At 44.7% G+C, this 14,718-nt stretch overlaps 1 protein-coding gene across 1 annotated transcript in view; it reads left to right on the plus strand.

Annotated features, from left to right (window-relative positions):
• The first annotated feature begins 2,072 nt into the window (after window positions 1-2,072).
• Window positions 2,073-14,718, plus strand: part of ENTPD5 (ectonucleoside triphosphate diphosphohydrolase 5) — a 35,285-nt gene continuing 22,639 nt past the window's right edge. Inside the window, exons 1-3 of the mRNA XM_025201313.1 lie at window positions 2,073-2,352; window positions 12,472-12,750; window positions 14,055-14,134. Coding sequence (XP_025057098.1) covers window positions 2,334-2,352; window positions 12,472-12,750; window positions 14,055-14,134 — 378 coding nt within the window. The 5' untranslated portion in view covers window positions 2,073-2,333. The remainder of the gene's footprint in view (window positions 2,353-12,471; window positions 12,751-14,054; window positions 14,135-14,718) is intronic.

Below are 14,718 nucleotides of genomic sequence, written 5' to 3' on the forward strand. Positions count from 1 at the left end.
GGGGCGGGGGTTGGTGGGGCCGGCGCCTGACAGAGCAGCCTGCGGCTGCAGCTCGGACCTCCCGGGACTGGTTAGTCCGTGCCCCGTGCAGGGGAGGGGGCCAGAATAGCCCCCAGCGCCACTCCAGGGCCGCCCCCACCCCTTGCCCAGGCTCTGCTCTGCTTTCTGCTGCTTGCCCTTGCACACCACGGTACAGGCTGGGGACGGCTGGGGCAGGCGGCTGCAGCTCGGACCTCCCGGGACTGGTTAGTCCGTGCCCCGTGCAGGGGAGGGGGCCAGAATAGCCCCCAGCGCCACTCCAGGGCCGCCCCCACCCCTTGCCCAGGCTCTGCTCTGCTTTCTGCTGCTTGCCCTTGCACACCACGGTACAGGCTGGGGACGGCTGGCTAAGCAGCAGCTCTGCAGAAAAGGACGTTGGAGGTTACAGTGGACAAAAAGCTGAATATGAGCCAGCAGGGTGCCTTTGTTGCCAAGAAAGCTAACGGCATACTGGGCCACATTGATAGGAGTGTTGTCAGCGGATCAAGGGAAATTATTATTTCCCTTCATTCAGCACTGGTAAGGCCACATCTGGAGTACTGTGTCCAGTTTTGGCCCCACCACTACAAAAATGATGTGGACAAACTGGAGACAGTCCAGCGGAGGGCAACAAAAATGGTGAGGGGGCTGGGGGACATGGCTTCTGAGGAGAGGCTGAGGGAACTGGGCTTATTTAGTTTAGAGAAGAGGAGAGTGAGGGGGGAACTTAATAGTGGCTTTCAACTACCTGAAGGGGGTTCCAAAGAGGAGGGAGCTGGACTTGTTCCCAGTGGTGGCAAATGACAGAACAAGGTGCAATGGTCTCAAGCTGGAGCAAGGGAAGTTTAGGTTAAATATTAGGAAAAACTCTGACTAGGAGGGCATTAAGACACTGGACCAGGTTACCCAGAGAGGTTGTGGAATCTCCGACTTTGAAGGTTTTTAAGACCCGGCTAGACAAAGCCTTGGCTGGGATGATCTAATTGGGGATGTCTTGCTTTGAGCAGGGGGTTGGACTATATGACCTCTTGAGGTCCTTTCTAACCCTTATTTTCTGTGATTTTCTCTGCCACTGTGCTGCCTGCTCCCTCCCCAATTTGACCTTTGCCGCATACATAAGCTGCCCATGACTCTTGTGACACCCATGCCACAGCTTGGCCACCCCTACCCTGCTTTCTGCCAAAACTTCAGGCACAGCTGACTGCCTGTCTGTAGCAAACCAGAAATAATTCTTGTTCAGCTCAGAAGTCACAAACAGCTGATGCTTACCTGAAACCTTTTTAACTTTTTCCAGTCAGCGACAATTCACCCCTGGAAGAATCAAGGCTAAATACTTATTGGTACAGAATACAGTGGTATAGGGCATGACTGTCCCAAACTCATTCCTGATTTTGATGATTGGCCTGCTGTGCTCTTTTGTACCATACCAGAGGTGTCAACCCTGGCCTCCTCTCCACCTTGGCTATGCCAGGATCATAGATATGACCTAGCCAATTTAAAATCTCATGCAAAGCCTGAATCAGGCTGTTCCTGCTTTGACTGCTTCTTGAACTAGGACTTTCTCTTGGAAAATCCCCCTACATGTTTCATGTCTGCAACCTTTGCTGCCAGCCTTTTGCCATCACCTACTCCCAACCTATCACCATCTACTACATATGCCAATTCCAGCCTCCTGCACCAACAACTAGAACACAAGGTACTGACCTCATTGCTCTGTAGGCTCAGTCAGGTTCTATGGGTACTTAGGGGAAAAAAAACAGAAAGAACCAACTGTCTACAAAACCAGTGCATCACAGGTGACTCCACCAGGCTACCTGCAGGATGCCCACAGTAGGGCAGAACAAAGACACAGGACTTCCAGTGGTGTAAAGGGCCCAGAAACCCCTACAGCTGCTTAGTCATGTGGCCCTCTTATGAGGCACATGATGTGGTTTTGGCAGATGACGCCAGTATCAAGCCATGATTTGTGACCAGCTGCAGCAGTGACCCTAATGAGGGGCATGGAAGTTCTCTGCAAAGCCAGGACCTGTCGTCACACAGGGGCCTTAGCTAATACCCAAGCAAATCCAGAGGACACTGGAACGAAAATCATGTTGACACAACTCAAGTCACCTGGGGATTTGCTGAGCATACTGCAGCCCTCTGATAGCATCATTTTTAGGGGTCAGCAGCATGTAAGCTGGAGTACCCCAGCCTGTTTCTACTTTCCTGGGGAGAGAGCTCTTTCTGGGAGCTGATCTCTTGTGTCCCTGTCTTTTTGCCTTGATGCTTCAGACCATGCAGTGGACAGCGGAGCTGCTTCTCTGAGGCCCTGAATGACCCCACTACCATCAGGTTTGAAGTCCATTTGCTGTACATATTTTTCCCCATCTTCTTTTTTGCCTCCATACCTGTTGCATGCTGATGCAATTCACTTTGCTCCCTTGTTTATTGGCACTTTGTGCTCACAGTTCTTTTTATTACCCCATGCTCCTGGTGGATGTTACCAAACCATTCATTTCACTTTGTGTGTATGTGGTTTTGTTGTTTTTTTCCCCATAAACACCAGTAGTTTGTTTATTCAGCGAGCTTTATTATTACTGTTTCTTCTGTACATAGATCCCAATGTGGGTCCAGCTACAGAAAAGCTCATGGTTAGAGCAATTGTGCCCCTTGGGGATGTTGACTGCATCTTGCCCTTCCTCAAGGTAGCCAGTGAAGATTACCTTGAGTCTTCACTGCCCCTTGTCAATGCCATGGAACAATAGGTCTGGGCAGTTAGATTACCAGGAGATCCACTAAACCACTTCCTCATATCCCTCACTCACTGACACAGCCTTGTCCTGCTAATGTACAGAATGCAACAGGGCAGTGACCTTGTGTAAACATGATGGTCAGATGCATCCAGCCAACCAACAGGCAATCTCCGGCTGGCCTTGAGCCAGCCAAAGGAATATTCTGCTGTCATCCTGCAGGTCACAATCTCTACTTCCTGGGACTGAGTATTCTGTGTACAGCTTCATGGGCCACAGGAGCATGGGTAGTCTGGGTCACTAAGGTAAGCAGGGGCAGAGTCACATTGTTGAACTCAATGATAGGAGTGGCCAGTAAGCAATCCTTATCTCAGCATGGAGAGCAGGGCTAAGCTGTGGAAAGCCTGGAGTTTTGCATGTTGGTGGAGCAGCCAGAAGTGGCACATGTGAATCACCCACAGTGGAGTACTACTGTGAAATACAGCCAAGTAATAACCTTTTCTGTGGATGTGCTCTGGGCCCTGGCTGTAGGGGCAAGATCATGTTGTGTGCCATCGATTGTCCTGATGCAATTAGAAAACCTCATGTGCATGAAGCCATCAGTCACCTCCTGGATATTTGAAAACTGGAATGAGCAACTTCTTGAGGGCTGCTCTCACCTTACACAGAGCTGGTCTAGCAGTAGATTTCCCTATGCTGAACTGGCTGGCTGTAGATTGGTGGCAGTCAGCGGTTGCTAGGTTCCAGATTGATAGCACCTCCTTCCTCACACTCAAAAAGACTCTCATATAGGTGGTCTGCTTCCTTTACTCTGGGGCCAGCTCTGCAGAGAATGTGGCCTCCTTTATCTTCAAGTTCTCCCAACACTACAGATCATCTCATGGGTGCAGCACTACACTCTCCCACCTGCCTGTTTTTCCTTGCATACAGAATCAGTGATAAATGATTTTCAGATGATGCTAAATCCTCCTTCATGTTGATGATTTCTTTTCCCAAGAACACACAGGTACCAGGCAAAAAGCATGCTGTGCAGGTCCACTGGGAACTTTGAAAGAGCTTTGTCAACCACAGCCTCTCTTCTCTAATTCCTATGAGTCACCTTGCCCAACAGATCATTTGTACAAGTGAGAATAATGAGGTAATTGTGAATATGGTGATACAACGCTGCGCACATTGCCAGAAGCAGACTGTTTTATGGTCAGCAAGTCAAAGAGCTTGAGGCAATAGGCTCTGTGATAACCACATGTGGTGTGAAATGGTCCTGTCACCCTGGTTCACTGTTACTGATAGCTTGTTAGTGACCAGCTTGTTGAAGCTTGAGACTTTTAAGTGCCTCAGGCCTAATATCCCAGAGTTCAGGATGATTTCTGTGTGACAAGGGGGTGGGGCTGAAAGGTGGGGAGCGGGCTGCAGTGGCCACCAAGTACCACCAAGTACCTGCAACACCATCCGTTTGTATGAAACAGAGTAAGCCCTGTCTCATGTGAATGCACTAAGCTAGTATAAGTAAGTGATACTCCTGCATCTGTTAGCTTCTGGGGTGATCCAATTTCACACTGGCATACAAACTGGTTTTACCCTGTTCTGTTTGGCACCTTCATTTATCCCCACCTCTGGGTATGTTGTGGAAATTAAAAAATTGTTCATTCCTGTTCCTCCTCCTAATAGTTGCTTAGTAGAGAGAGGAGGATTAATCCAGTAGCTTGGTAGAATTCTCAGGAAGATTGTGTCTTTGCATTCACTTAGTTTTGGTGTAATGAAATAGGTGCTGAGCATCAGGAAGACTGTTGATCAAAACAAAACATGTTTTACAAAGCACAGGAGACTGTAAAGAGGCATTAAATTTATAAAAGCAACTGAGGGTTCTCTTGGGGCAATAATGAACAGATTACAGGTCTATGAATACTGTTGAAGTTCCTTTGGAAAACTGCCTTGATATAATTAACATCAATGTTGAAAGCCCACTGGGACAAAATCAAAAAGCAATTCAGGGCAGCTGTGTAACTTGAGCTTTGGTGTAGGATGAAGCAGCTAAACTTACCTGATAAGTGAGGGTGCTGGTTTTCTCTGATGAAAAAAATCCCCAAATTTTCAGATTATAAAAATCCCAAATCCATATTTTTCTGTGATTAAAATAAAATGGTGTTTAATTTTAATCACAGAAAATTATCAATTTTTTCTGTGATTCACATTTTTCTGTGATTAAAATGAAAAACCACTAATATCTATATATCTCACTGTTAGCAGGGAACATTTAAATCTTTCAGACGCTTGAAGGGGTAGTGGCTGCCTCTGTGCTAACAACCTGTCCTGTGGTAACTATTTCCCACCATTAACTTCATTAAGATTTACATCTTCTGGTAGAGGTTTTCTAGATAATTAGACCTGGTCTAGATGCTTGGTTCTTGTCTTTTTCAACAAAACCACTAACCTCTCGATTAGTATTTGTATCGCATTCATATCTAGAAGTCATACCTGACTGAACCATATTATACCAGACACTGTATGTATGGCAAAGGCAGTCTGCCAAATAGCTTTCCATATGAGTAACTTAAGAAAAGATGTGACATAAGTAAACCAAACAAGTAAGGGGAGAGGGAAGGAAAAGAGCAGGAAAACAGTAATATGAGTGTATGCTACACAGGCTAATGGAGGATGCACCATTGAACAGAGGACATAAGCAGCTCAGATTGCTTCCTGCCTATCAGTCATTGGATGGCAGCAATAATTACAGTATTAATGAAACGTAGAGTACCTTAGCTGCATACCTCAGACCAAAAGAATCCAGGGTAAGACTTAAGTGATTGCTCCTATACCTCAAAGCTCCCTGACAACAGCTGGAAAGATATGACAAGGGACACTGCCTGCACTTAACTCTTCTTTATCCCCACTTTCAACTAACGAGACAGGCCTCTTCACCACTGAAGCTGCTAGACTAGGCAAGCTGTTCTTTATTAGTTTGAGTTTATTGATTGCTGCCAACAAAACATCCCCAGGTCCCTAGTCATGCCAGGGGGGCAAATTCCAGGCAACTAAAAGTTCAAGGGAACTCAATAAATTAGTAAAACATTTAACAAACTGAGAGAGAGTTCATTTCAACAGCACAAGCCTGAACTCATTGTTACACAAGCTGGAAATGCCTATGCTTAGCTACAAACACTGGTAGAAAGCATCAGCACAGGGCAGAGTTACAAACTCTAGGTCTAAAGTACAACCCATGTGAAGGTCCAGGAGCAGATTCTATAGTTCTAGAGTCTGCAGAGATGGAAAGAACCACCAGGCTGGAGGTGAGAAAAGATCCTCAAACGGTGGAGGGAGAAACAAGGCTGTCTCAGTTGGGACTGAACATGAAGCCCCAGGGTAGCAAAGACTACAAAATACAGCCCTTTCTTCAACACTATTACACAGAAACATCAGCAGTGTCCCAAGGCAACTATCTGGTCTACACATCCCCTACAGAGAAACATGCAATGTCCTAGGATTTTGCAGCGATCTCTAAAAACTTTGGAACATCAGGAAGTGCAGGGAGCCCCACCATTGGTCCCAACAAAATGTAACATTTTAGACACTGAAAAGCAATTAATTTGGACCCAGGGTCCAAACTGGGCGCCATAGAAACAGTTAAAATATCTAAGGCTCCCCAAAATATTTTAGGAGATAAAACATAAAAACTATATAATCCATTTCAGGTGCATGTTTATTTCTCCTATGCCAAAATCACCTGTCTAGGACTAGAAAGAAATATGTTTATCACATTACTTGCTTTGTCAGGATCTAAAAAGTTGCATTTTGTTTGGCTAAATTTGAATATAGTATAAGCATGTACTACGGATGCTGAGCTGGTTCGATGGAAGTGCTTTTAACCACTGACAATTCTGAATTCAATTGGAACTTTACTGCCAGAATTTTCCAAAATTCTGATGAAACAAAATGCCACAACTTTCTTTGCAAGCACAGACACAGGGTCCAATCCCAGATCTTCAGGTTTAAATGCTGGTAGGACAAAACACTCGCAATTGTGCTCACTCTCATCAAGCAGGGATCCTAGTTTTCTCTCATAAAAAAAAATCCCCAATTTCCAAATTAAAAAAAAAAAGTTGGTCAAAATCAAAGGGAAGGGACCTCGGAAGATCATCGAGTCCAGCCCCCTGCCCAAAGGGCAGGAAGTCAGCTGGGGTCATAGGATCCCAGCAAGATAAGCATCCAGTTTGCTCTTGAAGGTGTTCAATGAAGGCGCTTGAACCACCTCCGGTGGCAGGCTGTTCCAGACCTTGGGGGCTCAGACAGTAAAGAAATTCTTCCTTATGTCCAGCCTGAAACGATCTTGAAGTAGTTTGTGACCATTCGACCTCGTCATCCCTTGGGGCACTCTGGTGAACAAACGTTCCCCCAGATACTGGTGGTATCTTACGTTGCTTTCTTTTAGTCATTATTTGTAGCAAGCCTTGCTTCTTTGTCAATGAATTTCATGCTTGCGCACTGTGGTAGCCCCATATTGCCAGCTGCCCTAATGTTTGATGTAGTCCTGTAAAATCCCAGCTCCAGGTGTCTGATGCGGGAAGATGTAGGAATCTCAACTTGCAATTTTGCATAAACAATCCTAGCTATTTGCAAGAACAAAAACTTGAAAATGTAATTCGTGAACACCCTGATGGGTCCGAAAACAAAGAAAAAGAGCACTACTTTTATTGCTCTCCATAAAACAGAAGTAAGTACCTTGCAATTTTTTGAAAATTAGTTTCCTGCTGTGTCTGATTTAATCAGTTTTGAAGTCTAGGGCTTAGTAATGGCACAGTCCTCAAGACTTCAGTGCTTTGTGTGTTTAGGATACAGTTGATGATAGCAGAAATGTCCTTCCTCTGCCCCCGATTCAAGGTAGATCTGCTGTCTCTTTGCTGCAGAAAGGGCCCATGTGCTAGGATCACTCCCCCACGTGACACAGGCGAGAGCAAAGATAGTCTAGAGATGCAGGTGGGAGGGATGTGATTAGAACCAGCCTTCATCTGAGTTCTTCTTTGCATTGTGGCATGCACCAGCTGAAGGTCTTGTCTGCTGTAAGTGCTGCTAGCACCACTTTTTAGCACAGACTTACCTTTGAACATCAAGAAACAAAGCAAGAACACTCAGCTCAGGCAGAAGAATCTCCCTCGTAGAACAGCTGCACACAAACCCACCTGGTACGTCACTTGTCCCAAGCTTTGTCCCCCTCTGTATTAACCTGGTGTGTCACTTTCCTCCTTTAAACCTCATCTGTTCCCTGCCCCACCAACTGTGCTAGGTGACTGCAACGTTGACTATGTGGCTTTGCTCCAGCAATTTAAAGTACATGATGGGCTTTAAACTATCCTTTTCTAGTCCTAGACAGGTGATTTTGGCATAGGAGAAATAAACATGCACCTGAAATGGATTATATAGTTTTTATGTTTTATCTCCTAAAATATTTTGGGGAGCCTTAGATATTTTAACTGTTTCTATGGCGCCCAGTTTGGACCCTGGGTCCAAATTAATTGCTTTTCAGTGTCTAAAATGTTACATTTTGTTGGGACCAATGGTGGGGCTCCCTGCACTTCCTGATGTTCCAAAGTTTTTAGAGATCGCTGCAAAATCCTAGGACATTGCATGTTTCTCTGTAGGGGATGTGTAGACCAGATAGTTGCCTTGGGACACTGCTGATGTTTCTGTGTAATAGTGTTGAAGAAAGGGCTGTATTTTGTAGTCTTTGCTACCCTGGGGCTTCATGTTCAGTCCCAACTGAGACAGCCTTGTTTCTCCCTCCACCGTTTGAGGATCTTTTCTCACCTCCAGCCTGGTGGTTCTTTCCATCTCTGCAGACTCTAGAACTATAGAATCTGCTCCTGGACCTTCACATGGGTTGTACTTTAGACCTAGAGTTTGTAACTCTGCCCTGTGCTGATGCTTTCTACCAGTGTTTGTAGCTAAGCATAGGCATTTCCAGCTTGTGTAACAATGAGTTCAGGCTTGTGCTGTTGAAATGAACTCTCTCTCAGTTTGTTAAATGTTTTACTAATTTATTGAGTTCCCTTGAACTTTTAGTTGCCTGGAATTTGCCCCCCTGGCATGACTAGGGACCTGGGGATGTTTTGTTGGCAGCAATCAATAAACTCAAACTAATAAAGAACAGCTTGCCTAGTCTAGCAGCTTCAGTGGTGAAGAGGCCTGTCTCGTTAGTTGAAAGTGGGGATAAAGAAGAGTTAAGTGCAGGCAGTGTCCCTTGTCATATCTTTCCAGCTGTTGTCAGGGAGCTTTGAGGTATAGGAGCAATCACTTAAGTCTTACCCTGGATTCTTTTGGTCTGAGGTATGTAGCTAAGGTACTCTATGTTTCATTAATACTGTAATTATTGCTGCCATCCGATGACTGATAGGCAGGAAGCAATCTGATCTGCTTATGTCCTCTGTTCAATGGTGCATCCTCCTTTAGCCTGTGTAGCATACACTCATATTACTGTTTTCCTGCTCTTTTCCTTCCCTCTCCCCTTACTTGTTTGGTTTACTCATGTCACATCTTTTCTTAAGTTACTCATATGGAAAGCTATTTGGCAGACTGCCTTTGCCATACATACAGTGTCTGGTATAATATGGTTCAGTCAGGTATGACTTCTAGATATGAATGCGATACAAATACTAATTAGTGGTTTTGTTGAAAAAGACAAGAACCAAGCATCTAGACCAGGTCTAATTATCTAGAAAACCTCTACCAGAAGATGTAAATCTTAATGAAGTTAATGGTGGGAAATAGTTACCACAGGACAGGTTGTTAGCACAGAGGCAGCCACTACCCCTTCAAGTGTTTGAATGATTTAAATGTTCCCTGCTAACAGTGATACAGGATCATTTCAGGATGTTCTTTTCCCAAATTATTTAGAAGGGTTACCTAGTGAATAAGCTATACTTTCTAGTTATATGAATTTTTAAAAATTGACCCTTAATTCCGGTTTCTGGGTAGTGAATCTCTCTCTAAGTTTCCCTAGGAGCTGAGATTTGCACCCTAGCCACAAATTTTTCCCTTTGCACCTTCCACAAGTTCTGCTTACTCCTGCTACCTCCCTTCTCCTGTCATACTTTTTAGCTAGCTTTCTCCATCTCCTTCTACCATTTCCCTCCTCTTGTTCTCTCTGACTTCTTTCAGCCTCTTGCTGACCTTTCCTCAATGAATGAACATAGTATCAGAGTCTCAAAGTGACTAGCCTGACAACTCCAGTGGGAAGTGAAGAAGCAGTGAATCCTGACTTTTTTTTTGAAGGAGGAGAAAAAAGACAGTGAGCAGGGAAGGCATGGGGAAGGTTGGGGCGGGGTGACTGATAACTGTTGAGGTTGGGTGACTGAGGAAGGGTTCAAAGAAGGGGTTTAGAGAGAAGCTGATAGAGGAGGAGGCTGAAGTCTGTTTATTAGAAAACTTAGCAATAGACAAATGATGTTGAGGGTAGTAGTTGATGGATTATTTTCATAACAAACATGTTCTAGGCATTACATAAGGATCCAGGCGTCACATGCTTTAGATGCTATAGAGGTCTTTTCCAGCAGCTTAGCCTTTTCTGATGCAGGTGCACAGATTTTAATTCTGGTATGATTAGTAACAAAATACCCTGTTGTGCCATAATAACACCACAGCAAGGGACCAGTCAAAGGGTAGGGTTTCCAAATGCAGTTTTATCTCACATGACACCCTGGGGCACAGTGCTCAGGTTCTCACTTTGTTGAGATTCCCAGTTACTCTTGCTGACAACAGCTACAGCTTCCTGGAGCTGCTTTGCTACACAGCTACTGCACAATTCGGGCCTTTTTGAGATCTCTGCTGGGGCCAGGACTAACAACTCTTCCAGGTTAGGAATGAGCCCCTCCTCATCTTTGCCTAATATAGGATTAGATTAGGAACTGTTTATGTTTGGAACTGGTGTCATAGAGACACATTAGTGACAGTCAGGAGAAGCTAGTGCTGTTGCCCTCTTGTGAAATCTTTAAATCCCCTTTCTGTGTCCTCAGGAGCCACTCTTGTTCCTGCTTACTTCATGCTGCACACAGCTCTCTGTGGTCATCATCATTGGGAGAGAATTATGAGCAGGATAGTTTGACTTTCAGTGCAGTTCACTAAGGTTGCAGTGGGAGAGCCTTGCTCATCTTCTGCCATAGGCTACATAGTGTTCTGCTCTGGAGAAATTGGAGCAGTGGATGGAGTTACAAAAGCCATTTGGGGAGCAGCTCAGTGTAACATGGTTACTGCAAGTGTCACTGCTGTAGCTAGGGACAAAGGTGAAGGTTTGAAATCGGAGACAAATTGTTGGAAGGGCTAAACTTGTAACAAAAGACAGAACCCTCAGCAGTGATCTTCATGGGAGTGGAGGCAGAGATTGGGTGAAGATTGTAATGTGAAGACATGAGGGACAAACAGATGTAGGGACTGGGAAGGGATGGCTGCATAGCAGAGTGCGTAGGTGCGGACCATGAGGGTGCACACAGACCAAGTGGTGATCTGATCATCTGTAAGGGGCAGGCAGATATAGGGGCTGGAAGCAGCTGAGGATCTTGGGCAGAACAGTCAGATATGCAAGTACATAAAACAGATATGAATAACAACTGGGATGGGCACATGGTTTGCAGAGGTGTGTGAATGAGAGTGTTGAGTTGTGTTGTTACTGATTTGTGTGTGCGCCTGCTTTGTTTGGCACAATGTGGCCCTGACTGGATGCTCTTGCTGCTACCAAATAATAAAAATAATACAACCCACTATATTCTCCTCCTCTTTATTTCAACTACAGACCTGATTAATGGGGGTGCTATTCCTGGCCCTCTGTCTTTACTTTCTTACTTTATGATCTCTGAAGTCATTGCAGGGAGGATTTGATAACAGGGTGGAGGGTATTGGGAAGGAAGCTGTTGAATCTTAAGACCTAACATGGAAGCATGTGCTTTTGAGACCACAAAGAAGGGTGGCATATTGTAAGCTTTGTAAGGAGCTTTAATTCCTTGAAGAGGGAGATAACAGGTCAAACTGATAAACCAGTTGGCCACAATCCTGCCTGGTTTCAAGCAGAGAAGATGGGCATTCTGAAGGCAAAGTTCCCCTTTAGAAGTTTGGACAATACAGAGGGAGTCTTAAGAAACTGGAGTCTGGGGTATGGCACCATTCAGCCTTCCCTCACACAGCATGAAGGATGTGCCCTGTACTCTCTCCATACAGTGATTTCTCCAAGCAGCTGCTCTCAGCTGCAGATGAAATTCTCTTTGTTTGTGGCTTTGAATGACATTTGTGTTCTTTGCCCCGCCAGTATCCCATGCGTGGTGTCATAGTGCAGAGAGAATGGCCTGATCTCCACTTGTATGGGATGTTGAATCAGCTAAGACTTGAGCTTTTGGGAGAGCCCTGGGGTGGTTAAATTGGGACTCTTCTGATCTTGAGGTCCAGGTGAGAGAGAGAAAAGGTTCCAAGCAGCAAGTCAGGATTAAGGATACTGGCACTCAGAAGATTTTTAACTGGCCCCTACTGATATCTGCAGCAAAAGGAAGACACCTTTATTCTGAATGAATAAACCAACTAGGTGGAGTTGCAGCTTTGTGTAAGGTAGAGCCTGCCTCTTGGGTAGGGACAACCAAGAGGAGCACCTTTTTCTTTAAAGGTGGGAAGTTTTTGTGCTGGGCAGATTCCTTTAAGCCAATGTGCAAAGGAGAAAGTCATCGGTAATCTCTTTGTTTTCTCTTTCTAGGAGCTACTGCAGCTCTGGGAATGCTGATCCATACTCCAGCTGTCCCAAGGTTCCCTTGCAGGATGGCGCCTATCTGGCTCATCGGCTTCCTAGTCCTGGCATTGTCCTCCATATACTGCACTGTTCTTCATCCAAAACAGGAAATGTGGTTTCAGGGTCTCTTTCCATCTAACATGTGCCCTGCCAATGCCAGTGCCTACACCTTTTATGGCATCATGTTTGATGCAGGTAGCACCGGAACTCGAATTCACATTTATACCTTTGTACAGAAGAACCCAGGTAAGGCCAGGTGGCAGAATTGCAGCCGAGAGGTGCATTTCCTAGGGATCCAGCCTAGGAGGTTCCATACCCTGAATATATTGGCTTAGACTTTAGCTTTCTTTGGATGACTGCACAATCCCAGGGTTTGAGAACAGCTGGGAAACTTCTGCTAGCTTTGGGAGATGGGCGTTCTCAGTATGTGGAGAGGAGTGTTTGTGGAGATCTCTTCCCTCTTGATCCAATAAATGCCAAGTCCTTTGAACCTCATGATTAGAGTGGCACCTTAGAGACTAACAGGTGTCCATAACAACAGTGGCAGCCCCTTATCAGCCCATCATATGAAAATATCAGTGGTTTTTTTTTAAGGCTGAATCTGGGTCTCTGTACTGCAGGACTGTGGTTGTAATTTATATGCATTACTATTTTTTGGCAATCTCAGAGTGGGCACAGAGATGGAAACAGTTTATATAAAAGGCCAAAGCAGGGCTGCAGCTCTCAGCTGAAGTTGAGAAGGAATGCTGTGCTGTGTACGAGTCAGGTTTGTGGTGGGTTAATCATTGCATAACTCTCTGTCATGGAATATTCCCTTAGTTGTAGGTGATAGGAAAAAGCCTTGCTGTCTCCATATAGCTGTACCATAATGAGTTGTGTAGTGGGACAGAAGGAAAGGCCATGGCATAGTACAGATGCATCAAGTGAGGGGCTACCTTCTGCCTGCCTTCAGATAAACATGGCTACCCACCTCTGTGCTTCATATAGTAGAAAATGCCCTGTTTTTGAAGGTTTTCATGTAGGTAGTTATTTAAAAGGAATGAGTGTTACTGAAGTAATACAGGTTTGTACTGACCTTTGTCTCTTGATGTGTTGCCTTGTATTGTAACTTGTGCTTTTAACTAGTCATTCATGAACTTAGAGGGCACAAAGGTCACATTCTGTTACATCTCCCCAGGCAAAAGGTAACAGCAATTTTTTCAGGGGATGGTTGTCTTTAACTGTAGGAGGGGGAAGGTAGTTAGCCCTGCTAGTCTGAAGGCAGGCAGAAAGCAGAGCAGGGGAAATCTTGAGACTAACTCTTTCAGAGAAGAAGCATGAGCTTTTGTATTTTGTCAGATGATGAAATAGGCTATTACTACAAAAGCTCATGCCTTTCTGAAGGAGTTGGTCTCTAAGGTGCCCCGCATCCTGCCTTCTGCCTGTAGAAGGAGGGGGATGGATTTACATTACAGGAGGTTTCATGTGAAATGCTTTAGTTAGTATCTTAAGAAGCAGCAGAGCCTGGTGTGATTGACTGTCTCATTTATTGCTTTGTTTCATATGGGCAGAACAGCTTCCTGAGCTGGAAGGGGAGATCTTTGAATCTGTGAAGCCAGGTCTTTCTGCTTATGCCAGCGAGCCAAAAAAGGTAAGCATCTGCAGAACTCTCATATGTTTCCAGTGCATAGGTCCTCCTCATATTATTTATACCAATCATTTACCTAACACAAATGAATATGTATAGTGGTTAACGCAGGGAACTGAGAGAGGTAAAGGGAACTACTCCCAGTTTTTTTTACTGACTGGCCCTTTAAACAACTCAGTTCACCTCTGTGCTTTTTCTGTCCTGTAAAATGGAAATGAATGTATTTCCCTATTTTATCTGGAGAATGTGAGGTATATTCAACTGTTTTAAGTGCTTTTAGATCCTCTGATAAGAATATCTAATTGAGCAGCAGATTGTTGTTGCTGTTATTACTTGTATGTGTTTGTAGCCAGGTTCCTCTTCAAAAGTAATGTAAAACATGATTTTGGCCCTAGTAGTATCTATATTCAGTATTTATTTTTTTTTCTCTGTAGTTGCCCTAAATGTAGTATCAGAAGATCCTATGAAAGCAGGGCTGGAAGGAATCACACAAGGTCATCTAGTCCAGCTCCCTGTTCAAGGCAGGATCATCCCTGACTAAACCATTCCAGCAGAGTATCTGTCTAACCTGCTTAGCATGATTAAAT

The sequence above is a fragment of the Alligator sinensis genome, unplaced genomic scaffold (assembly GCF_000455745.1).
Source record: "Alligator sinensis unplaced genomic scaffold, ASM45574v1 scaffold280_1, whole genome shotgun sequence".
Classification (NCBI taxonomy): Eukaryota; Metazoa; Chordata; order Crocodylia; family Alligatoridae; genus Alligator; species Alligator sinensis.